General features: G+C 44.8%; 2 protein-coding genes across 2 annotated transcripts in view; one reads left to right on the top strand and one right to left on the bottom strand.

Annotated features, from left to right (window-relative positions):
• LOC112250644 (zinc finger protein GLIS1) overlaps positions 1–20,742 on the top strand; it is a 105,209-nt gene extending 84,467 nt beyond the window's left edge. The window contains exons 9-11 of the mRNA XM_024420965.2: positions 17,895–18,034; positions 19,389–19,547; positions 19,858–20,742. Coding sequence (XP_024276733.1) covers positions 17,895–18,034; positions 19,389–19,547; positions 19,858–19,994 — 436 coding nt within the window. The 3' untranslated portion in view covers positions 19,995–20,742. The remainder of the gene's footprint in view (positions 1–17,894; positions 18,035–19,388; positions 19,548–19,857) is intronic.
• Positions 20,743–20,816: 74 nt separating this feature from the next.
• LOC112250645 (elongation of very long chain fatty acids protein 4) lies at positions 20,817–25,200 on the bottom strand. Its single transcript, XM_024420966.2, has 8 exons — positions 25,124–25,200; positions 24,644–24,707; positions 23,924–24,111; positions 23,726–23,806; positions 23,580–23,636; positions 23,247–23,361; positions 22,140–22,267; positions 20,817–21,799 (listed from the first exon to the last, which is right to left on the bottom strand). Exons 1-8 carry the CDS (start codon positions 25,196–25,198, stop codon positions 21,632–21,634), a joined length of 876 nt encoding a protein of 291 aa, XP_024276734.1. The 5' UTR covers positions 25,199–25,200; the 3' UTR covers positions 20,817–21,631.
• Between the last annotated feature and the right edge of the window lie 1,563 nt (positions 25,201–26,763).

Below are 26,763 nucleotides of genomic sequence, written 5' to 3'. Positions count from 1 at the left end.
CACGCACACATAAACACAGACAGACATAAACACAGACAGACACGCACACATAAACACAGACAGACGCGCACACATACACACGCACACATAAACACACGCACACATAAACACAGACAGACACGCACACATACACACGCACACATAAACACAGACAGACACGCACACAAACACATAAACACAGACAGACACGCACACATAAACACAGACAGACACACATACACACGCACACATAAACACAGACAGACACGCACACAAACACATAAACACAGACAGACACGCACACATAAACACAGACAGACACACATACACACGCACACATAAACACAGACAGACACGCACAAATACACACGCACACATAAACATAGACAGACACGCACACATATACACACACACATAAACACAGACAGACACGCACACATGCACACGCACACATGCACACATAAACACAGACAGACACGCACGCGCACACTTTCTTTCTCTCTCGCTCTCACACACACACACACACACACACACACATGTATGTACACATCATTGTAGCATACTGTACACTTCATCAATATTATCACGCTGATCCCAGCGCAGTGTGAGGACACTTGCAAAATAGAAACTCTGTTATGTGTCATCCAAAATCAATTCCCATTTTAGTGCAAAAACTATATTAGGGCCCACCGTCAGATACATCCTATCACTTTAGCTGTCGTAATCCAATTCAAAACCTCCCTGAGTCCCAAATGCCACCCTATTCCCTATGTAGTGCACTACTTTTGACCAGGGCCCATAAGGAGCCCTGTAGGGCTCTAGTCAAAAGTAGTGTACTGGGGGGTTCCATTTGGGACGTAGCTTAACCGTGACCGTTCAGATACAGCGCTCACAGGAAAGGCCACGGTGAGGTCAGAATGATGCGGGCCAATAAGATCCGCTCTGTTTCTGGCATTGTGTCCAATGATCCACAGGTCCATTCGAGTCCCAGCTGGAGGTTTACAGAGTACTCCCAATGACCTAACGGTTTTACCCCAGGATTTAACAAAGGTTTTAAAGATGAAACTGTCAAAGCAGTGATGACTCCTCTTGTGGGTTTGTGTAGCTCATTAACAGCACTTGACCTTCAGCTCTTTAAACATACTCCATAGCTCTTTAAACATACTTTAGCTCTGTCCGTGTAACCTGTCGTCACTTTTATTTGACATGTACTGACTACGCCGATGTGTGTCAGCCAGTTCATTCTGAACAAGTGTCGATTGTATTTAGTAGAGGCACAGTCCTAATAAGATTCCCCTTTTCGAAAATACATTTTGGCTAGAATTACAGTATAGCGGCGTAATGCTAATACAATACCTATCCTATTATATTTCGTAGCATTGGAGTATGATAAGTGCAGTACCAACTAGGCTCCTCTGTGTTTAGCATAGAGTGATGCTAACAGAGCGCTAGCTACCGTCTGTTCCATTGAAGAGGCACTAAGTCCTGCTGCAGATTATCAAACACATTTCCCACCATTGCTCTCTCTCTCTCTCTCTCTAGGTTTACTTCAGTTCCTCGGAGAGAGATCAGGTCCAACCTCTCTCTCTCTCTCTCTCTCTCTCTCAGCATGCATGTTTCCTATTAATGTCTATGATTTCCCCAGAGATCCAGCAGAGCACAGTAACAAAGCCAACGTGTTGTCAGGAGGCACTGTGTGTACCGTACAAAACAACCAGAGGGAGAGAAAGTGGAGAAAAAAAAATTCACCATTAAAAAAACATTTGGAGGCAATGGGGATACAATCAAGCATTGCAAAAAGTGTAACAAAAGAATAGTTTTACATAAGCATGGTGTGTGTGCGTGCGTGCAGTGAGATGTCATGGTAGGCCAGGCCCTTTCTGGAAGGTGCTGTGTTTTGTCAAACATTGAAACAGCAGGAATAGAACTGTGTAGAATTACAATGTGGTTTCAGGATTCTTTGGTAAGTAGCACTACATACGCACACAGTTACTGCCACTGGGAGAGAGATGCAAAGTGTGTTGTTAGGATATTGTAACACCAGTTAGACAACACACACATACAGTTGAAGTCGGAAGTTTACATACACTTAGGTTGGAGTCATTAAAACTAGTTTTTCAACCACTCCACACATTTCTTGTTAACAAACTATAGTTTTGGTAAGTCGGTTAGGACAGTAGGACATGTGCATGACACAAGTAATTTTTCCAACAATTGTTTACAAACAGATTATTTCCTTATATTTCCTTATAATTCACTGTATCACAATTCCAGTGGGTCAGAAGTTTACATACACTAAGTTGACTGTGCCTTTAAACAGCTTGGAAAATTCCAGAAAATGATGTCATGGCTTTAGAAGCTTCTGATAGGCTAATTGACTTCATTTGAGTCAATTGGAGGTGTACCTGTGGATGTATTTCAAGGCCTACCTTCAAACTCAGTCCATCTTTGCTTGACATCATGGGACAATCTAAAGAAATCAGCCAAGACCTCAGAAAAAAATTATAGACCTCCACAAGTCTGGTTCATCCTTGGGAGCAATTTCCAAACACCTGAAGGTACCACATTCATCTGTACAAACAATAGAGATGAACATACTTTGGTGCGAAAAGTGCAAGTCAATCCCAGAACAACAGCAAAGGACCTTGTGAAGATGCAGGAGGAAATAGGTAACAAAGTATCTACAGTGCCTTGCGAAAGTATTCGGCCCCCTTGAACTTTGCGACCTTTTGCCACATTTCAGGCTTCAAACATAAAGATATAAAACTGTATTTTTTTGTGAAGAATCAACAACAAGTGGGACACAATCATGAAGTGGAACGACATTTATTGGATATTTCAAACTTTTTTAACAGTTCAAAAACTGAAAAATTGGGCGTGCAAAATTATTCAGCCCCTTTACTTTCAGTGCAGCAAACTCTCTCCAGAAGTTCAGTGAGGATCTCTGAATGATCCAATGTTGACCTAAATGACTAATGATGATAAATACAATCCACCTGTGTGTAATCAAGTCTCCATATAAATGATCATGATCACTCTGGATGAACTGCAGAGATCTACAGCTGAGGTGGGAGACTCTGTCCATAGGACAACAATCAGTCGTATATTGCACAAATCTGGCCTTTATGCAAGAGTGGCAAGAAGAAAGCCATTTCTTAAAGATATCCATAAAAAGTGTTGTTTAAAGTTTGCCACAAGCCACCTTGGAGACACACCAAACATGTGGAAGAAGGTGCTCTGGTCAGATGAAACCAAAATTTAACTTTTTGCCAACAATGCAAAACGTTATGTTTGGCGTAAAAGCAACACAGCTCATCACCCTGAACACACCATCCCCACTGTCAAACATGGTGGTGGCAGCATCATGGTTTGGGCCTGCTTTTCTTCAGCAGGGACAGGGAAGATGGTTAAAATTGATGGGAAGATGGATGGAGCCAAATACAGGACCATTCTGGAAGAAAACCTGATGGAGTCTGCAAAAGACCTGAGACTGGGACGGAGATTTGTCTTCCAACAAGACAATGATCCAAAACATAAAGCAAAATCTACAATGGAATGGTTCAAAAATAAACATATCCAGGTGTTAGAATGGCCAAGTCAAAGTCCAGACCTGAATCCAATCGAGAATCTGTGGAAAGAACTGAAAACTGCTGTTCACAAATGCTGTCCATCCAACCTCACTGAGCCCGAGCTGTTTTGCAAGGAGGAATGGGAAAAAATTTCAGTCTCTCGATGTGCAAAACTGATAGTGACATACCCCAAGCGACTTACAGCTGTAATCGCAGCAAAAGGTGGCGCTACAAAGTATTAACTTAAGGGGGCTGAATAATTTTGCACGCCCAATTTTTCAGTTTTTGAACTGTTAAAAAAGTTTGAAATATCCAATAAATGTCGTTCCACTTCATGATTGTGCCCCACTTGTTGTTGATTCTTCACAAAAAAATACAGTTTTATATCTTTATGTTTGAAGCCTGAAATGTGGCAAAAGGTCGCAAAGTTCAAGGGGGCCGAATACTTTCGCAAGGCACTGTATATCCAAAGTAAAACGAGTCCTATAGTGACATAACCTGAAAGGCCGCTCAGCAAGGAAGAAGTCATTGCTCCAAAACCACCATAAAAAACCCAGCCTACGGTTTGCAACTGCACATGGGGACAAAGTGTCACGTTCTGACCGTAGTTTCTTTTTTATGTCTTTGTGTTAGGTTGGTCAGGGCGCGAGTTGGGGTGGGTTGTCTCTTTTTTCTATGTTATATTTTCTACGTGTTTGGCATAGTATGGTTCTCAAACAGAGGCAGGTGTCGTTTGTTGTCTCTGATTGAGAATCATACTTAGGTAGCCTTTTCCCACCTGTGTTTTGTGGGTGATTATTTTCTGTGTAGTGTTTTCTGCACCTTACAGGACTGTTTAGTTTTTTTTCACGTTGTTATTTTGTATTTCAGTGTTCAGAAAATAAACATCATGAACACATACCACGCTGCGCATTGGTCCGATATTTCATACTCGTCGTCAGACGACGAAGACAACCGTTACAGAATCACCCACCAACCAAGGACCAAGCAGCGTGGTATCGGGCAGCAGCGATCTCTGGACTCATGGACATGAGAGGAGATTTTGGACAGAAAAGGAACCTGGACACAGGCTGGGGAATATCGCCGCTCCAAGGCAGAGCTGGAGGCAGCGAAAGCTGAGCAGCGGCGATATGAGGAGGCAGCACGGCAGAGTGACAGGCACGAGAGGCAGCCCCCAATTTTTTGGGGGGGAGGCACACAGGGAGTGTGGCAGAGTCAGGTTGGAGACCTGAGCCCACTCCTCGTGCTTACCGGAAGAAGCGCAGTACTGGTCAGGCACCGTGTTATGCGGTCAAGCGCACGGTGTCACCAGTACGCGCACATAGCCCGGTTGGCTATAGGCAAGCCACCCGCAAGTGCCAAGTGAGAGTGGGCATCCAGCCAGGGCGTGTTGTGCCGGCCCAGCGTGTTTGGTCTCCAGTATGCCGTCTTGGGCCAGGGTATCCTGCGCCGGCGCTGCGTGCTGTGTCTCCGGGGCGTTGGGAGGGTGCAGTGCGTCCTATGCCGTGCCGGGCGAATGTGGGTATTGAGCCTAAGGGAGAGGTGCGAGTGGTATGCACCAGATCTCCAGTGCTCACCCACAGCCCGGTTCAACCTGTGCCAGCACTCTGGATGGTCCGGCCTAAAATGGTGATCCAGCCGGGAGGAGTGGTGCCAAGGCTGCGCGCCATGGCTCCAGTGCTCCCCCACAGCCCGGTCTATCCGGTGCCTCCTCCAAGCACCAGGCCTCCTGTAGGTCTCCCGAGCCTGGTGGGTCCTGTGGCAGCCCCACGCACCAGGCTGTCTCTCCACCTCCTCCCTCCAGGTCCGCCCGTCTGTCCTGAGCTGCCAGAGCCGCCCGTCTGTCCTGAGCTGCCAGAGCCGCCCGTCTGTCCTGAGCTGCCAGAGCCGCCCGTCAGCCCGGAGCTGCCAGAGCCGCCTGTCCGGGGCTGCCGGAATCTCTCATCTATTCAGGACCCGCTGCAAGGGTCCCCAGTCCGAGGTGGGCAGCGAGGGTCGCCGCTCCTAAGGCGCCACTTAATTGGGCAAGACTATGATGGAGTGGGGTCCACGTCCTGCGCCAGAGCCGCCACCGTTTCGTGTTTTTCACGTTGTTATTTTCAATTTCAGTGTTCAGTAAATAAACATCATGAACACATACCACGCTGCGCATTGGTCCGATATTTCATACTCGTCGTCAGACGACGAAGACAACCGTTACACAAAGATCATAGTTTTTGAAGTATGATCTGGTCTGATGAAACAAAATATAACTGTTTGGCCATAATGACCATCATTATGTTTGGAGGAAAAAGGGGGTGCTTGCAAGCCGAAGAACACCATCCAAACTGTGAAGCACGGGGGTGGCAGCATCATGTTGTGGGGTGATTTGCTGCAGGAGGGACTAGTGCACTCCACAAAATAGATGGCATCATGAGGTATGAAAATTATGTGGATATATTGAAGCAACATCTCAAGACATCATCAGTCAGGAAGTTAAAGCTTGGTCGCAAATGGGTCTTCCAAATGGACAATGACCCCAAGCATACTTCCAAAGTTGTGGCAAAATGGCTTAAGGACAACAAAGTCAAGGTATTGGAGTGGCCATAACAAAGCCCTGACCTCAATCCTGTAGCACATTTGTGGGCAGAACTGAAAAGGCGTGTGCGTGCAAGAGGCCTAAAAACCTGACTCAGTTACACCAGCTCTGTCAGGAGGAATGGGCCAAAATTCACCCATCTTATTGTGGGAAGGCTACCCGAAATGTTTGACCCAAGTTAAACAATTTAAAGGCAACGCTACCAAATACTAATTGAGTGTATGTAAACTTCTGACAAACTGGGAATGTGATGAAAGAAATAAAAGCTGAAATAAATCATTCTCTCTACTATGATTCTGACATTTCACATTCTTAAAATAAAGTGGTGATCCTAACTGGCCTAAAACAGGGAATTTTTACTGGGATTAAATGTCAGGAATTGTGAAAAACTGAGTTTAAATGTAATTAGCTAAGGTGTATGTAAACTTCCGACTTCAACTGTACATACACACACACACACACACACACCAACATGATGTTGTTACTTCCGGCGCCGACAGAGATGGCCGCCTCGCTTCGCGTTCCTAGGAAACTATGCAGTTTTTTTGTTTTTTTACGTGTTATTTCTTACACTAGTACCCCAGGTCATCTTAGGTTTCTTTACATACAGCCGACAAGAACTACTGAATATAAGATCAGCGTCAACTCACCATCAGTACGACCAAGAATATGTTTTTCGCGACGCGGATCCTGTGTTCTGCCTTACAACCAGTGTAACCGAGTGGATCACATGCAGCGACCAAAAAAAAAAAACGACTCAGAAAAAGAGGGAAACGAAGCGGTCTTCTGGTCAGACTCCGGAGACGGGCACATCGTGCACCACTCCCTAGCATTCTTCTTGCCAATGTCCAGTCTCTTGACAACAAGGTTGATGAAATCCGAGCAAGGGTAGCATTCCAGAGGGACATCAGAGACTGTAACGTTCTCTGCTTCACGGAAACATGGCTAACTGGAGAGACGCAATCCGAAGCGGTGCAGCCAGCGGGTTTCTCCACGCATCGCGCCGACAGAAACAAACATCTTTCTGGTAAGAAGAGGGGCGGGGGCGTATGTCTTATGGCCAACGTGACATGGTGTGATGAAAGAAACATACAGGAACTCAAATCCTTCTGTTCACCTGATTTAGAATTCCTCACAATCAAATGTAGACCGCATTATCTACCAAGAGAATTCTCTTCGATTATAATCACAGCCGTATATATCCCCCAAGCAGACACATCGATGGCTCTGAACGAACTTTATTTAACTCTCTGCAAACTGGAAACGATTTATCCGGAGGCTGCATTCATTGTAGCTGGGGATTTTAACAAGGCTAATCTGAAAACAAGACTCCCTAAATTTTATCAGCATATCGATTGCGCAACCAGGGGTGGAAAGACCCTGGATCATTGTTACTCTAACTTCCGCGACGCATATAAGGCCCTGCCCCGCCCCCTTTCGGAAAAGCTGACCACGACTCCATTTTGTTGATCCCTGCCTACAGACAGAAACTAAAACAAGAAGCTCCCACGCTGAGGTCTGTCCAACGCTGGTCCGACCAAGCTGACTCCACACTCCAAGACTGCTTCCATCACGTGGACTGGGAGATGTTTCGTATTGCGTCAGACAACAACATTGACGAATACGCTGATACGGTGTGCGAGTTCATTAGAACGTGCGTTGAAGATGTCGTTCCCATAGCAACGATTAAAACATTCCCTAACCAGAAACCGTGGATTGATGGCAGCATTCGTGTGAAACTGAAGGCACGAACCACTGCTTTTAATCAGGGCAAGGTGTCTGGTAACATGGCTGAATACAAACAGTGCAGCTATTCCCTCCGCAAGGCTATCAAACAAGCTAAGCGCCAGTACAGAGACAAAGTAGAATCTCAATTCAACGGCTCAGACACAAGAGGTATGTGGCAGGGTCTACAGTCAATCACGGACTACAGGAAGAAACCCAGCCCAGTCACGGACCAGGATGTCTTGCTCCCAGGCAGACTAAATAACTTTTTTGCCCGCTTTGAGGACAATACAGTGCCACTGACACGGCCTGCAACGGAAACATGCGGTCTCTCCTTCACTGCAGCCGAAGTGAGTAAGACATTTAAACGTGTTAACCCTCGCAAGGCTGCAGGCCCAGACGGCATCCCCAGCCGCGCCCTCAGAGCATGCGCAGACCAGCTGGCCGGTGTGTTTACGGACATATTCAATCAATCCCTATACCAGTCTGCTGTTCCCACATGCTTCAAGAGGGCCACCATTGTTCCTGTTCCCAAGAAAGCTAAGGTAACTGAGCTAAACGACTACCGCCCGTAGCACTCACATCCGTCATCATGAAGTGCTTTGAGAGACTAGTCAAGGACCATATCACCTCCACCCTACCTGACACCCTTGACCCACTCCAATTTGCTTACCGCCCAAATAGGTCCACAGACGATGCAATCTCAACCACACTGCACACTGCCCTAACCCATCTGGACAAGAGGAATACCTATGTGAGAATGCTGTTCATCGACTACAGCTCGGCATTCAACACCATAGTACCCTCCAAGCTCGTCATCAAGCTCGAGACCCTGGGTCTCGACCCCGCCCTGTGCAACTGGGTACTGGACTTCCTGACGGGCCGCCCCCAGGTGGTGAGGGTAGGCAACAACATCTCCTCCCCGCTGATCCTCAACACTGGGGCCCCACAAGGGTGCGTTCTGAGCCCTCTCCTGTAATCCCTGTTCACCCACGACTGCGTGGCCATGCACGCCTCCAACTCAATCATCAAGTTTGCGGACGACACAACAGTGGTAGGCTTGATTACCAACAACGACGAGACGGCCTACAGGGAGGAGGTGAGGGCCCTCGGAGTGTGGTGTCAGGAAAATAACCTCACACTCAACGTCAACAAAACTAAGGAGATGATTGTGGACTTCAGGAAACAGCAGAGGGAACACCCCCATCCACATCGATGGAACAGTAGTGGAGAGGGTAGCAAGTTTTAAGTTCCTCGGCATACACATCACAGACAAACTGAATTGGTCCACTCACACAGACAGCATCGTGAGGAAGGCGCAGCAGCGCCTCTTCAACCTCAGGAGGCTGAAGAAATTCGGCTTGTCACCAAAAGCACTCACAAACTTCTACAGATGCACAATCGAGAGCATCCTGGCGGGCTGTATCACCGCCTGGTATGGCAACTGCACCGCCCTCAACCGTAAGGCTCTCCAGAGGGTAGTGAGGTCTGCACAACGCATCACCGGGGCAAACTACCTGCCCTCCAGGACACCTACACCACCCGATGCTACAGGAAGGCCATAAAGATCATCAAGGACATCAACCACCCGAGCCACTGCCTGTTCACCCCGCTGCCATCCAGAAGGCGAGGTCAGTACAGGTGCATCAAAGCTGGGACCGAGAGACTGAAAAACAGCTTCTATCTCAAGGCCATCAGACTGTTAAACAGCCACCACTAACATTGAGTGGCTACTGCCAACACACTGTCAATGACACTGACTCTACTCCAGCCACTTTAATCATGGGAAATGATGTAAATATATCACTCGCCACTTTAAACAATGCTACCTTATATAATGTTACTTACCCTACATTGTTCATCTCATATGCATACGTTGATACTGTACTCTATATCATCGACTGCATCCTTATGTAATACATGTATCACTAGCCACTTTAACTATGCCACTTGGTTTACATACTTATCTCATATGTATATACTGTACTCGATATCATCTACTGTATCTTGCCTATGCTGCTCTGTACCATCACTCATTCATATATCCTTATGTACATATTCTTTATCCCCTTACACTGTGTATGACAGTAGTTTTTTTTGGAATTGTTAGTTAGATTACTTGCTCGTTATTACTGCATTGTCGGAACTAAAAGCACAAGCATTTCGCTACACTCGCATTAACATCTGCTAACCATGTGTATGTGACAAATAAAATTTGATTTGATTTGATTTGATTTGAGATATTGGAAGTGAGACAGGGGTCTCTTTTTCAGTAAGGTTGATGAGGACCATCTGAAATATACCGCTGTGAGTGGATGATGTAAGTGGAGAAATCTTCCTAAATTTCCATACAAATGAAGATCAAGTGCCTAAGTGATCGTTCTTGTCCACGCCTGTGTCTTTGCCCACCCAAAGCTCCTACTTGTACGTCTGTGATGTGATGACAGCGTTTCATTGCGAGAATTGCGGCAATTTGTGGATTTCATCAAATTGCGATACCTGACCAAAAATGCATGTACTATACACATACATACAGTAACTGCACAGATTTATCTGCCCATCTGAGAGAGAGAGAGAGAGTTGTGCCAGGACCTACAACAAGCTGCGTATGAAACGTCTACTCACATTTGCCTGAAGATTGAGCATTTGATTTACATGTTTAAAGCCTTGAGTATACAGGCCGCTGCCAAAGTCAATAGCCGTGCAGCACTTGTTTTTCCCAAACGGTTTAGCAGGACATTCAACATTTTGACAAAATTATCTAACTAACCTGACTCTAGTGCTGCGGCAGCCTCTGACCTCATAGTTAAATGTGTTTACTCAGGCTCAAATGGGCCATTTAGACAAATTTGACTTTGTAAATATCAGTGTCATTTTTCTGAAGCTGATATTAAAATATGCCAGTTAAAATATGATTTCTGTGACCCGTGGCATGCATATGGAGCTCGGAGCAGGAGCTAGAGACACTCAGGGCTTCTCTCACAGACACGGCCATTCTACAGTTGGTGAGGGGCTTGTGAGCGACGATGGGTGGTAAAGGTTGTCATTCAGTGCCTCTTTACCATATGCCATTCTATAATTACAGGGGCAGGGCAGACAGAATTTTTCCTGTGTATTGATATTAGAGCCCCTCGGCAAATATTAGTTTGACATGGTTTGGTACCTTGTGGAGTACAAGGAACTGTGATTGACACGATCTAATTGAATTAGAGTGGCTGCAGAGACGGCATTAAGAGATATACGGTTCTGAAGGGAGACAGTCATTCATAGTCAGCGAGTAACTCCATGCCATCGATCCATCCGTCCATCCATCCCTCCCTCCATTCATTATCACCCCTAAATCATCTGCACGGAGTATCAAAACTCCCAAGTCAAACAAAAACATTCCATCATAGTCATTAATTCAACAGACAGGCCGGAGTCATATAGACGTTTCTGGACGTGGTAGTAGTAGGACTAATCGTGGTTTGAACTGCCTTTGCTGAAATGGCTGATTCAAAGAACAATTCAGACAATTCAAAGTCAATATTCCTTCACCAGGGATGGCATTTATGTAGTGTTTCAGTGTTTCCTCCAGTGTTTTCAGAGGTTATCTCACTAAAACTAACAGAGAGCTTTTATCGGCCCAGGAAAAGCTCCTTGACTGCTTCGTCTTGGGCCGTAGGGTTAGCTTAGCTCAGCACGGCCCGTCTCTCACGCGTGGCTTTAGCGCGCTAACCAGAACCATGCGCGTTCCCACCGTCCCGCGCCAAGCCGCCCATGCCCATCCATCAGAGGGGCTTAATGGTGGGCCGCCGAGGGGGGGCGGAAGGGGATCTGATCCATGGTCCCCAGTGGGACAGGAAGGGCAGGTGAAGGAAGACGAACGAGGAGCAGAGCAAGTTTCTTCATGAATCTTCATCCTGAGCATCCATCTCTTTTCCGTCTTTCTTCCCATCTTTCCATCCCCCTCAACCTTGTAGACAGAACCAAGCCTTAGAGGACAGATCCTAGAACGGCGAAGGATTGCGTCACTGCCAATTGTATTTTTTGCTTATTATAGATTGTATATAACCTGACAGATAGTCCAGTGCTGATAACGTCCATGTCCTCCTTACATACCTGCTTGGGTTGTAGGAATGTGAATAATTTTGACTAGATTGTTTTAGCCCCAGGGTGATGTTACAGTGTCCAGGTTGGAATGCATAGTCCTGATCCGTTTGCTCTGTCGTAGAGGTTCATGAAGCCAAGTTTATTGCAGGGCTCAGTCTATGTCTACTGAATCAAATCGTATTCCCGGAATCAAATCAAAGTTTATTTGTCATGTGCGCCGAATACAACAGGTGTAGACTTTACAGTGAATTGCTTACATACAAGCCCTATCCAAAAGTTCCATTTGTAAGTAAAAAATAGGTATTAGGTAAACAATAGATAAGTAAAGGGGGTACTGGTACAGTCAATGTGCGGTTAGTCGGGCTAATTGAGGTAATATGCACATGTAGGTATAGTTAAAGTGACTATGCATAGATGATAAACAGAGAGTAGCAACAGCGTAAAAGAGGGGTTGACGGACACACACACACACAATGCAAATAGCCCGGGTAGCCATTTGATCAGGAGTCTTATGGCTTGGGGGTAAAAGCTGTTGAGAAGCTTTTTGTCCTAGACTTGGGACTCCGGTACCGCTTGCCATGCGGTAGCAGAGAGAACGGTCTATGACTGGGGTGGCTGGGGTCTTTGACAATTTTTGGGCCTTCCTCTGACACTGCCTGGTGTAGAGGTCCTGGATGGCAGGCTTAGCCCCAGTGATGTACTGGGCCGTACGCACTACCCTCTGTAGTGCCTTGCGATCGGAGGTCGAGCAGTTGCCGTACCAGGCAGTGATGCAACCAGTCAGGATGCTCTCGATGATGCAGCTGTAGAATCTTTTGAGGATCTGAGGACCCATACCAAATCCTTTCAGTCTCCTGAGGGGGAATAGGTTTTGTTGTGCCCTCTTCACGACTGTCTTGGTGTGCTTGGACCATTCTAGTTTGTTGGTGATGTGGACACCAAGGAACTTGAAGCTCTCAACCTGCTCCACTGCAGCCCTGTCGATGGGAATGGGGGTGTGCTCAGTCCTCCTTTTACTGTAGTCCATAATCATCTCCTTTGTCTTGATTACGTTGAGGGATAGGTTGTTATTCTGGCATCACCCGGCCAGGTCTGTGACCTCCTCCCTATAGGCTGTCTCATCGTTATCAGTGATCAGGCCTAACACTGTTGTGTCGTCTGCAAACTTAATGATAGTGTTGGAGTCGTGCCTGGCCATGCAGTCGTGGGTGAACATGGAGTACAGGAAGGGACTGAGCACGCACACCTGAGGGCCTCCAGTGTTGAGGATCAGCGTGGCAGATGTGTTGCTACCTACCCTCACCACCTAGGGGCGGCCCGTCAGGAAGTCCAGGATCCAGTTGCAAAGGGAGGTGTTTAGTCCCAGGATCCTTAGCTTAGCTTAGTGAGCTTTGTGGGCACTATGGGGTTGAACGCTGAGCTGTAGTCAATGAATAGCATTCTCACGTAGGTGCTCCCTTTGTCCAGGTGGGAAAGGGCAGCGTGGAGTGCAATAGAGATTGCATCATCATGTTCACTTTGACGTATTACCTTATTACCATATTCACTCAGTATTATACATTAGGTTAACTGGGTGAGAGATGTTGGGGTGAATCACTAAATCAGGTCAATTGAGTCACAGTCACTGAACCATAGTCTATCCACTGTACTATTGCCAGTAATCGGAGTCAAAGCTTATCTGGCTGAATGCTCCAAGCAGTGAGGTCCCTCAAACACTTGGCCCTCAGTTCTTTTACACTCACCCCGTCAATCTGAAACGCTCACCCCAACATCTCTCCCCGGCCCTCGTCATCCCGCCCCTGATCTCGACCAATAGCCAGTAGCCTATCTGTTAATAGCCTCTATGTCAATCTTTCAGGGGTCAGGGGTTAAACCACTCCTTCACAGCAGAAGAAGGGGTCAGGGACGGCCGGTTGGAAAAAGGCAGTAATGACAGGAGGAGGAGGAGAAGGAGGATGGAGGATTATCAGGGAAGGTGAATACCAGGGGAGAGATTTATACTCGGTGCAGCGTATGAAAGATTCCCCTCATTCCTTGAGCCTGAGCGTGCGGCAGCTGGCAGTGATTAGCTTATGATTCACTTTAGCTGCACATAGAGGCTGCTTGTAAAAATATGAACAGTATAACTGTTTCCTGAGTTTGTGCTGACAGCAGCTCCCGGGGGAGCGCCGCTCTCCGCAGAAACACATGGCCGCGGCACTGGGTCCGTGCCAATGGACGGATTAGCCACGCTCGCTGCTAGCAAGCGTTCTAATGCTCTAATGCTAATGCTAGGCAGGGAGAAGACGTTGGTTCGACACTGCGCTGGTTCAAATGGTTCCGTGTGTGTTCAGTGGAGAGGCGTGTGGCTCTCTAAGCTCAAGAGGCAGGAGAGCGACAGAGAGGGTTTGCTTTAGGATATGTGGTAGCATTAGAGGAGGTGCATGAGTCCGTTGTTAGTGCACGGTGAGGTTTCAAATAGAAAGGTCTATATATGGACACAGTCGAAGTACCTATCTCTAGCACGTCTTTCTTTTATTAGACATAGCCTTATTTATTCACGTATGCATCCTTTATTTAACCAGGTGATGCCCATTGAGATGAGAATCTAGTTTTCAAGGGAGCCCTGGCTGTGCCTGAAACATAATCTGTTCCTGTGGGGTATAGAAAGGCTGTGCCAGGTGGTAGCACTGGGTGGTACTGACCTAGCTTTCTCACACAGTTAGAGCTATGTCATCCTGGCCTTAGAGGTGAGCAGTCATCTGAGGGCTTCGCTGCCTCCGGTAACTCTCTGTCATCACATTCACAGAGCCCGTACTGCAAACCATATGCATCCATCCACGGCACATAGTAACACAGCAACAGTTTATGTGTTGGCATTCTTGAAACGCAACTGGAAAAAGGGTACTAAGTGGCTGTTGAATATTTGTGAGGAGATTTTGCCTCCTTATGGAGATTTGTGTCTTACTGGTCTGGATATCTGTTTTGTTCAAAGTTAGGTGTTGGGAGCAGAGCAGAAATGTGATATTTGTTTCTGCAAATGGACTAAGTACAATTATTTTTCTCTTCAAAAAATAGGCATGATTTTTTTGGGGGGGGGGGTTGAAATGCACTCAGAAGACATCTTAAATGTATCACCCAAATCTCCTTTAATACTGACAAGGGCCTACTGGGTTTCCATATGTGCAGTTGATATCAGAGGTTTACATACACTTAGGTTGGAGTCATTAAAACTAGTTTTTCAACCACTCCACAAATTTCTTGTTAACAGACTATAGTTTTGGCAAGTCGGTTAGGACATCTACTTTGTGCATGACACAAGTCATTTTTCCAACAATTGTTTACAGACAGATTATTTCACTTATAATTCACTGTATCACAATTCCAGTGGGTCAGAAGTTTACATACACTAAGTTGACTGTGCCTTTAAACATCTTGGAAAATTCCAGAAAATGATGTCATGGCTTTAGAAGCTTCTGATAGGCTAATTGACATCATTTGAGTAAATTGGAGGTGTACCTGTGGATGTATTTCAAGGTCTACCTTCAAACTCAGTGCCTCTTTGCTTGACATCATGGGAAAATCAAAAGAAATCAGCCAAGACCTAAGACAAAAAATAGTAGATCTCCACAAGTCTGGTTCATCCTTAGGAGCAATTTCCAAACACCTGAAGGTACCACGTTCATCTGTACAAACAATAGTACACAAGTATAAACACCATGGGACCACGCAGCCATCATACCGCTCAGGAAGGAGACGCATTCTGTCTCCTAGAGATGAACGTACTTTGTGCAAAAAAAAAGAAAGTGCAAATGAATCCCAGAACAACAGCAAAGGACCTTGTGAAGATGCTGGAGGAAATAGGTACAAAAGTATCTATATCCAAAGTAAAACCTCTACGAGTCCTATATCAACATAACCTGAAAGGCCGCTCAGCATGGAAGAAGCCACTGCGCCAAAACCGCCATAAAAAAAGCCAGACTACGGTTTGCAACCGCACATGGGGACAAAGATCGTACTTTTTGGAGAAATGTCCTCTGGTCTGATGAAACAAAAACAGAACTGTTTGGCCATAATGACCATCGTTATGGTTGGAGGAAAAAGGGGGAGCCTTGCAAGCCGAAGAACACCATCCCAACCGTGAAGCACGGGGGTGGCAGCATCATGTGGTGAGGGTGCTTTGCTGCAGGAGGGAGTGGTGCAACTCCACAAAATAGATGGCATCATGAGGTAAGAAAATTATGTGGATATATTGAAGCAACATCTCAAGACATCAGTCAGGAGTCAGGAGAAGTTAAAGCTTGGTCGCAAATGGGTCTTCCAAAAGGACAATGACCCCAAGCATACTTCCAAAGTTGTGGCAAAATGGCTTAAGGACAACAAAGTCAAGCTATTGGAGTGGCCATCACAAAGCTCTGACCTCAATCCAATAGAAAATGTGTGGGCAGAACTGAAAAAGTGTGTGCAAGCAAGGAGGCCTACAAACCTGACTCAGTTACACCAGCTCTGTTGGGTGAATTTTGGCCCATTCCTCCTAACTTATTGTGATATGGTTGTGGAAGGCTACCCGAAACGTTTGACCCTAGTTAACCAAATACTAATTGAGTGTATGTAAACTTCTGATCCACTGGGAATGTGATGAAAGAAATAAAAGCTGAAATAAATCATTCTCTCTACTATTATTCTGACATTGCACATTCTTAAAATAAAGTGGTGATCCTAACTGACCTAAGACAGGGAATGTTTACTAGGATTAAATTGAATTGTGAAAATCTGCATTGAAATGTATTTGACTAAGGTGTATGTAAACTTCTGACTTCAACTGTATATTGTAGAATGCTACATTAAAAATAATCTGACATTTCCTGTTTGTTTGAAATGTAAATGACTGGACACAGCAGGAAGAGGTTAGATTAAAATGTTTAGAGAGTGCAGCTTTCTGAATAGGTAGAATAGGCACCAATTGATGCTTTCTGTGACAGTATTTATGTAAAGTTCCTGGGACAGTATTTATGTAAGAGCATGTGGTATCCTTTTGACAATCTGCTGTCACAACGCTTGAATGCAATAGAAGTTCACCAAAAACCCACTGCGTTCCATGACTTCTTTCACGTTGATTGCAGGTTTTTCCAACGTCCTAATAGCGTAACCATGTTTCGAATTCAAGCGGTTGGAACAAGTTCCCATCTGTTAGTTATAACTCTATTTTAAAAAGCAATTCAACCCCTTGTTGTTGTTTTCCTTCCTCTGTGAAATGCGGTGCACTCAACGCAAAGTGTGACCCTTTGAAGTGTGAACTGAAGAACATGGGAAATACACTCCACAGATCTTTCGGGTATTTGGCACAGTCCCGTCTAGTTGGAGCTATTCGGCTTAACGTTTCTAACTATTTGCTTGCACACATCTGTGTCTAATACCACCACGGACAAAGCTTGATTTACTTCATCACAATCCAGAAAGCCTATGAGGAAGCATTGGTCGTTGCTTGCCCGCCCCGAGCCGTTCTGTGACAAACATGTCATGCTCATATGCCATCTCTAAAATATTGGAGAAAGTAAACACGAATAGGCTTTCTCCTCCCAGGCCACAAGGCAAGGAGTTAAAGGAAACGGGGAGCTCGGTTTCAGTCGAATGCACCCTCTCGTGTTTGTTGACTTTAGATCGTAACATGTGATAGGTGGAGGACGTTTCCATTTACTGACTACAGTACATACAGTCCAACATGTGTTCTTCTGAGGGGTGTTCAGGACTCTTTAACTGCCCCAGTATGTCGGTTAGATCACGTGTTGCCGAGTGCATAGCACTTTGATAAAGTGAGACATTTGATTCAACTAATCATATGTACCCACAGTTGTTAGAGTGTACACAGGGAACCATTGTCTTGATGCACTTTTGAGCATCTGATTATGCATAACTATTTGGAAATTAGACAATGAATTATGTCTCTCACTCTCACTCTCGCTCTCCTGCAGGGTGTCGGGTCCTCTGCTCTCCCCAGGGATGAAGGGTACAGGCACTCCTCCTCCCTTGGAGAAGCAGCAGCAGCAGCAACAGCACATCCACCCCCACCACAAGCCCTACTCTCATTACCACCACCAGGCCGCCAGTGACGGTAAGATCAGCCCTGACCAGACTCAATACAACCCAACTGGACTATTTAGTGGGCTGGAAGCCTCAGAGCATTGGTTGAAGATTCAAATGTGTTTTACGCTACCGACTCAACTTTCTGTCATGTAGAATAGATCATGCAAGCAGTTCTATGCAATACATGTCTAACGGCACCTTTTAAAACATTCCATTCCATGGAATAGGCCTCACACTTTACCATCATATGAACATGAAAGGACACAAGTAGAGGAAGCGGTGTTGTAGAATTGGGACGCGGCCCGTAGGTCTGTCAGAGCGTTTAGCATTGCGCAGAGAGAGAAGATTGCTGTCAGAGAGACAGAGCAGGCGAAACCACAAGCGGAAGCCTCCTCTGCTCTGAATTAGCCAACAAAACGCTGCCTTCTGTAGTCAGCTGTCTCTCTCTCTCTCAGAGCTCCACCAAGGCTGCTCTAGTTAGCTGTCACTCCAGACCCGCTCCCTAATGCCTTAAACACAGCTTTCCCTGTTAAAGATCTACGCATGGACGTCTCTCAAACCACGCTGTGGTCGGGGAGTTGCGTAAAGCGCTCCAGAAATGGGCTGCTTTCGCATTATCATTACTTGAGTAGAAAAAGAGAAGGGGGACAATTGACAAACGCTACCACTGACGAACTGGAAGAGTTAGCGCGCTAACACAAATGTAGCGTTATAATAACTCGAAGCCACACAGTATATGGAATCACTTTGCAAACATAATAATCACTCCTTAACATACCGTATTGTATGGTCACAAGGAATGCCCCTTTCATACACTTTTATTTCCTTTTCTACCCCCCTCTTTACCTCACTCTTACTGACAGTTGTGGCTGCTTTGCGCGATATATTATTGTCTCTACCTTCTTGCCCTTTGTGCTGTTGTCTGGGCCCAATAATGTTTGTACCCTGTTTTGTGCTGCTACCATGTTGTGTTGCTACCGTTGCTGTGCTTTCATATGTTCCTGCCATGCTGTGTTGTCTTAGGTCTCTCTTTATGTAGTTGTGTTGTCTCTCTTGTGCTGATGTGTGTTTTGTCCTATATTTTTATTTCATTTATTTTTATTTTGAATCCCCTGGCCCCACAGGAGGCCTTTTTCCTTTTGGTAGGCCATCATTGTAAATAAGAATTTGTTCTAAACTGACTTGCCTAGTTAAATAAAGGTTAAATAAATAAATCAAATGAATAAATAGAAATAGATTGACTAAAACAGGTATTCCCATTCAAGTCTTTGCGTCTAGCAGCCATATTTAGTGTATCCATGAGTGTTCCAGTTAAATTGCCATGGGGAGAAGGGCTTTTCCCATTCTAGTAATTCTATTTAAATTCTCCTCTCTCTCCTTAGATTACCAAGGCAGCTTTCAGAGCTGCTTCCATTTTGGAGACTCCTACAGAATGGAGCAGTCTGTGAGTGGTGTTCACTTACCAGCGGACTCACATGGCTACACTTCCCACCAACACAATGGCTTCCACATGTCCAGCACCAGCGGTGGCTCTGCGGCAGGTGAGACTCTAGGATATATCACCTCTACTTCCTCCTTTTCATCCTCCTCCTGACATTTCATGTGCTTCCCTGTCATTGTTCTCCATCGCACCCCTTTTTCTGCAATTTAGTGTTTATTCTGTCTTCACGCCTACTTCACTTCCTAAACAAGAAGTATCTCGTATGTGCCTGTGTGATAAGGCAATTCGTGACTTTTTAAAGACAGAATTTTAAGATATCTTGATGTCGGTTAGATCAACCACACGCACACACACACCTAAGCGTAGCATCAAAGCTTGTATCTAAGGAGTCATGACTTCTTCTCCCTCAGGCTTCAGCTTGGCCCAGGACCTCCAGGGGCCAGGGGGGTGCCAGTTCTCCTCCAGCCCAGAGGAGAGCATCTTCTTCCAGGTGAACAGCTTCGACCGCAGCCTGAGCCAGATGTCCTCTGTCTACACAGAGACATAGAGGACCGGATGCTGCCCTATGTACCGTTATACGGGTCTCTCATGGAGTATGCATTTCAATAGTCTGAGGTGATAGCCTTTCCTTGGTCTCCGTTCCAGTTTGTACTGATCTAGAGGAAACAAGCTGAGTGAAAGCAAGCCAATCGGTAGCTTCCAGACCTGTGTTGCTTTTTTTTGTTAGATCAGGGTGGATGAAGGGGGACAAGGAAAGGCAATTTTAGAGTATTGAGATAGACCCTAGTATAATACGTTATTCCATGGTTCCGCTGGTCAATGGCCATCCTTTGTAGCTTTTTCTACTGCTCTGAAAGAACTGTCGTACCTCTGTAGTACGACAGAGCTCCCTACAGCCCTGCCCGAACAGATACCAAGTGGACACATTTCAAACGGAGACATGACCTACTCCAGAACTCCCTCCTCTTTCTCTCTCCTTCCGCCTCTACATCATTCAATCTACTAAGAACTGAAATGTAGACAAATATATATCATTTTGCCGTGTTGTTTTTAACAGTGGAAAATAAATGTATTGTTTGCATTCCTTTGTTTTTTTTTTTGTGTTTGTTTATTTGTTTGAATTGTCTTAAGATATTTCTGGATGGTAAATGGAGGGGTGGTGGATGGTCATTCGTGAAATATTCTGGAACACAGTCAAATCTACTTTATCATGTGTATAAATGTACAGTTTGTTTAAAGCGATCTTCTGAATGTTTGTTATTCCCAAGTTTAAGAAATAAATGCTATTACAATAATACAGATGGTGACTCTTCTTCTTACGGTGGTATGCACATCCATTGAATTAGCGCAGGTGCAGGTTAATGCCATGTCACAGTAAAAGAAGACCATTTTAATTATGGGAGCATTCAAATAAAACAGTGTTCAGGAATTCTTCTCATTTTCCGATGATCCTCACTTAGTGTTATTACATGGTTATAGCACAAAGTGCACCATCCTTGCCTAATTACAAGTTTCAAATAACTAAAGCACAATTTATCTTGCTATAATGTGAAATGTATGTGCCCAAGATATAACCAGCAGTACCACATGAAGTAGTGTACACATATGTGAATTTTCAAGTGGCAGGCAAATTAGATAAGTGGCGAACAGTTCCACTGCAGTTGACACGCTGGTAAGTGAAGCACCAACCATAGACAGACTCTGCCCTCTTGTGGGCATTCTCAAATGCTGCATACAAACCAAGTGTTTCACGCTAGCACTCTGAAAAGTAATGCCGCTGAATTGAGACAACCTGCAAAATGTCTCCTCTAACTCTACACTTAAGTTGTATAGCGCATTACGTGACAAACAAAAATACCCATGTCAGTCTCGTTCCTTTCAATGAATGACAAAGATGTATTCATTGGTACACAGCCAGTCAAGGCCATCAATAACACACTGGGCACACACTGGTTGAATCAACGTGGTTTCCACGCAATTGAAATGAAATCACGTCAAACCAATGTGGAGTGGACGTTGAATTTGACGTCCGCCCAGTGGGAAGTAGAGACCCTAGGGAACATTGTAGAACGCTTCACAAAAACAAACGCATCTCCAGATACTGTATTAAAAATGTTTTACATTTGACAGTGAATTTAATTCAGGTACAGCACGACACAGTGAGTGTGTGATTGTCCATAGCCTTTATGTCTTCTTGCTCTTCCTGTTGAGGTAGCTCTGATAGTAGAAGTTGCTGAAGAGAGCAATGAGACTGACACAGTAGGCAAACACCACAGCGTTCATGGAGTCTGGGAAGTCACACTCAGTGAAGAGGTTGTAGCCAGTGTGAGTGGTCAACAGGACAAACTGGAGCTGAAACACCAGGCGGCAGAACATTGGTTCGGGTTCAGAAAGTTTCCAGATGCGTTATTACACTATATCCATTCATAGACGTAACATGATCTGTTTTGTACCAATACCCTAAGCTCTCAAAGAATCTCATCCACAGACTCAAAGGGCCAGTTTCCTGGACACAGATTAAGCCTAGTTCTGGATTAAAAAGCATGCTCAAAGACGTTTCTCCATTGAAGTAGTTTTTTCATCCACGATTAGGCTTAATCTAGGTTCAGGATATGAGGCCCAAGTGCAAGCCTACCCACTTTATGTTTGAGCCCTACTAGATGTATCTCGAGCTGAAGCTAAAGCCACTAACCAGCTGCAGTGAGGTCAGATAGCGCTTCCACCATAAGTACTTCTGCGTGTGAGGCCCCAGGGCAGCCAGTCCGTAGTAAGAGTACATCACGATGTGCACAAAGGTATTGAGCAGGCCGATGAAGAACGCTATGAGGAGACAGAGGAACACGAAACGTCTCGGCCATCTGCTGCACAACCTCTACGTCATTGTGATACTATTATGAATATTCTCCCAGGTAATGAGAAGTGCCTAACCGGGAGTTGATAACAAAATGTTATAAGATGTTAATGAAGCAGGTATTGAACAAATCTATGGCATTAACAAGTATGGCCCAGAGTTTTTCCTGGTCAGGACATGTGATTAGGAAAAACTCCTGGGCTGCGGTCCAAACACTTAAAGACACACCCTATCCCCTCCGCCCTCAAATGAAGTGGACACGTCTGATGAGTGTACACTTGCGGGGCAAGGGAGGAAGAAATGATTTTTAAATGGACCACCCTTGGCCGGAAATTTGTCACTTGTTCATCCTGCGATGATTGTGTTTTCAGCCACCGGTAGTTTGGGGGTGCTTTATATGCGCTACAGTCAATTAGGAGTGCAAGTCTACTTATATGAAATATATCATTATTAATATACGCCTACTGTATGATAGCTAGCAAATTAATTAACTGACGTTAGCCTGCCTAGCTGGAACTTCTGAAGAAGGAAAATGTTCTATTTCAACAATTTCAAAAAGTTAACCAAACAAAAACACATTTACTTTTTACAAGACGTGTTTGTGCCGTCATGTGCATTAATAGCACAATTTCTAACTTATTTGCATTAGTTTTTACTGACATTTGTATGTTGACTTCTCCATTGATGTTGTTTTTAAGTTTTCGCTGACTTTTCTTAGCGGATGTACAATCGTAGGGAATTGAATTATGGGAAGTTTCAGGCTAAGACGACTAAAAACGAGGGCTGAGGGGCTTATGTTGCAAACTTCCCTTGCTTGGCTAATCATTTGGACCGCCCTCCAAATGGCGACTGGGATTCCCCCAAGGGCATAAGGTGAGGGTAAGTGGACGAGGGTGTATCTTTTAAATGTTTGGACCGCAGCCCTAGTTTTTGTCATGCAAGACTTACATTGGCCTCCAGCCAGATACTTGACCCCTGCCCACCAGTTGAAGATCATGGTGCCATGGTGATAGACATGCAGGAAAGTCAGCTGACTGTTCTTCTTCCTCAGGATGAAGAACACCTGCCAATTAAGAGTTTGAAATGGGTTTAGAATGGGCTTCCAGTGTTTCTCTTGACTCTGATGCTAATCCTGGCCTGGGCTATATTCATTAGTGCATACTGTAAGAAGAAGTTTTGGAATGGAAAACAAATGTTTGTTAAGTAGTCGCTCCCCATTTCAGTACTTTTTCCTCCGTTTGGTGCCTAGTGAATACGACCCTGATTTTCAATGTGCTTTACCGTGTCAGCCAATTCTATGACCTTGGAGAAGAAAAACCACCAGCATACTTTGGCCATCTGGTGAAGAAACAGAGTTAGGCCACTTAGGTCAACTATATCAGAGGTACAACAGTTGTACAATAGTGAGTTTTCAGATGCACTCTCACCCTCATCGCCAGTGGACTAGTGCTGTAATCCACAGGTTGACACAGGTAACTGTAGTTAGACAGCAAGGACGTGACCAAGAACTGCAACATCAAAGCACTTATAAGTCAGGTGAAACATGTCATTAGAAAGCATAATGAGCCCCAGTTCTGTGGCTGCCACAGACACACACATTTTTGATGGGAGTAGGAAAAGCACACCTCATGGAACATGTAGACAGACAGGCAGACCATGGCGAAGTTGTAGACAATGAGTACAGCCTTGAGATCAACTGGTTCCCTGCGTTTCATCAGCTTGGGCCCAGCCCAGACCACACCAAGATAGAGGAGGAATATAATGGCCACTGGCATGGGGGAGTAGACCAGTAGCCATGGGTCTGTCCTTTTATCTGAAACACATCACTGTAGTACTAATACATACGACTGAGTCATATTCACTAGGCACCAAACAGAAGAAAGCAGACTGAAACAGGAAGGGGCAACCTGAACTTGTCCAATAAGAGCCACTCATGTTCACTTTCTGTTGCAAGACATTTGGCTACGGTTTGAAACGGAAATGAATACATGGATTGATTGTATTTGTAGTAGCCTATACTCCGATATCTGTTGACTGTGTGAGGGAGGCTAGTGATGCATGTTCTACAGTGTGTGTATCAATTGCAACTAGATAATCCAATTTTCATGTTAGTCCTGTGATGTACTGTGTTCTTGGCCACAAAGCAGCCATTATGTAAGAATTGGCTGCATTGCCAGCTGTGATACACATCTACCATTTCATTCACTACACCTTCACACTAGAACAGCACAATGTGACAACGCCGTAGGCTTTATTTTCTCCTGATAGGACAGGCTGAAGGAAATGAGTGCACTTTTAATTAACAGTAGCCTATCATAAAGAATGTACACAAATTCTGAAAATACCTCCATTCTCTAAAATCCACTGGTGCATGGACTGAACGCTTTGCCATGTTGAAGCCATTTGACACTGTTGGAACAGAGCGTTGGTCATTGATAATTAACGACGGAGGTCAGTCACTCTTTGCATAATCAAGTTGTGAGACAGACCACACAACGACCAAAGTCTAGGATTTACACTTTCCCATTTCGCATTCTATATACCTTGGTCAGTCTGATACAATTCACTGAAATCACCAAACAATTTGTCAATTGCTGGCACATGAGAGGTGCAGTATAACCTCGATGCATCTGGACTTTAAACATTGTTTTAGTACGCAAGTAATAACATTGTTAGCGTACATTTCATTAGGCTTTCTTGGCGTTTCACGCGCGCCATAAATTCATATAGTTATAAACATCCATATTTGTGAAGATATTTAGGTTAAGCTTTTCGCAGGAATAAATAAAATACAGAGCTGTGCTGCGTGAATGAACTGCACTTACCCGACTAAAGCGTTGGACTACTGACAGCGCGCGCTCCACACAGCATTTTGATTGGACAATGCGACAACAGCTCATATAGGCAGGTAACGCAAAGTTCTTCAAGAATATGGAATTCGCAGTTCTTATCAGTGATGCCAATTTAGCAATTTTGTTGCTAGATTCAGCAACTTTTCAGAGTACCCTGGCAACTTTTTTTCAAACAGCACCTAGAAACAAATGTAGCTACTTTTAAAAATATATTTGTAACTTTTAGCAACTTTTGAAAAGTGACTCAAACGCTAAAATGAACGCATTTGCTCTCTAAATGACACAAAAACGATTTTTTTTCTGTCACACACTCAGTTTCAGTTACAACACACGTTGTAACTGAGTGTGTGGCTGCAAAAGTGCATTGTGGCTGCAAAAGTGCATTGTGAGTGACGTCAGCAGCAGGACAGCAGCAATTTCAGCAAATTGCAAATAATTGTTGGCTGACTTCAGTAGCAGTAGCATGGGTTCGACGAGACAAACCCAATGAATATAGTTGGTCACAAATGTTTGATCTTGAACAGAACTTACAACATCAATCAACATGTCTCAATCACAATTGTACAACCAGAAGTACAGAAAAGAGTGGGAGTCTGTACCTGAATTTAAAAGGGTGGCTGAAGCCAGTAATTGGGGATGATTGTCGGGCATACTGTGCGTACTGCAAATCAGATATGCTTGAAAAAATGTATGATATCAAAAAACATTGTGCTACAACAAAGCATATAAATAAATCAAAACCGAACAACTCCACAACGCAGTCGACATGATCACAGTTGGTTAAGAAAGTGGATAACTGCAAAAGCGCAGAAGCTACTATGGCAATGGCCATTGCGGAGCATTGTTCGCTGCTAGCATGCGACCATTTAGGTATGGCTTGCAGAGCTGCCTTTTCAGATTCTGTGGCAGCATCAAACTTCCAAATGCACCGTACCAAGTGCACAGAAATGATTAGGGGAGTACTGGCTCCTTATTTTCTCAAAAGGGTAACATCAGATGTGGGGGATGAGAAGTTGATAGAATAAGTTGTATGTTTAAAATAACGACTAAGATATTTCACCCTGAAACTGTAACCTTGTGTGTGAAATGCATTAGACACGTAATACTATAAGTTGATAATGTGTGCAGTGTAGGCAGGATGGAATTAGAACATTGTGTTCCTTACAGGACATTCTGTCACCACCCGTGAAGTGGAGAAACTGTTAGGCTTGCAGAAAATCATGAAACATGTTGCAGAATATGATAAACAATGTAATTGTACAGTGGAATAATACAGCCCGCCTAAAGCGGGATGGGGTTCTCAACTGGTGTGTGTGTGTGTAAAAGATGGGCTCTGAACTTGAGAGGGCAGAGCTCTCTGAATAAAGAACTGACCAATTGTATGCTGGGACTCTGTTTATTAAAACGTAGAGCCTTACAACCTCTAGGATACAGATGGCGTTATAAAATAGTTCAGTTCGAACATTGAGATAGAAATTCCCGTGACAGAAGTGCAGTCTCCTTTTGGATGAGTCCACTGATGTCAGTGTCTCGAAATACCTGGGTGTGGTGATTCGGTATTTCAGTGCTAAAAAAAAGAACCGTTGTGTCCACATTTCTTGGGCTGGTTGAAA

This window comes from Oncorhynchus tshawytscha, linkage group LG05 (genome assembly GCF_018296145.1).
Source record: "Oncorhynchus tshawytscha isolate Ot180627B linkage group LG05, Otsh_v2.0, whole genome shotgun sequence".
NCBI classification, from domain to species: domain Eukaryota; kingdom Metazoa; phylum Chordata; class Actinopteri; order Salmoniformes; family Salmonidae; genus Oncorhynchus; species Oncorhynchus tshawytscha.
The sequence above is the reverse complement of the archived record's forward strand: the minus strand, read 5'-3'. Positions and strand labels throughout refer to the sequence as shown.

What these genes read in the sequence shown, in the direction of transcription:
- LOC112250645 (XM_024420966.2), bottom strand. Translation starts at nt 25,198, where the DNA reads ATGAGCTGTTGTCGCATTGTCCAATCAAAATGCTGTGTGGAGCGCGCG. An exon ending in CTAGTCCACTGGCGATGAGG is followed by an intron (nt 23,637 to 23,725) that starts GTGAGAGTGCAT and finishes TTTCTTCACCAG; the next exon opens with ATGGCCAAAGTATGCTGGTG. An exon ending in ATCTGACCTCACTGCAGCTG is followed by an intron (nt 21,800 to 22,139) that starts GTTAGTGGCTTT and finishes CTGGTGTTTCAG; the next exon opens with CTCCAGTTTGTCCTGTTGAC.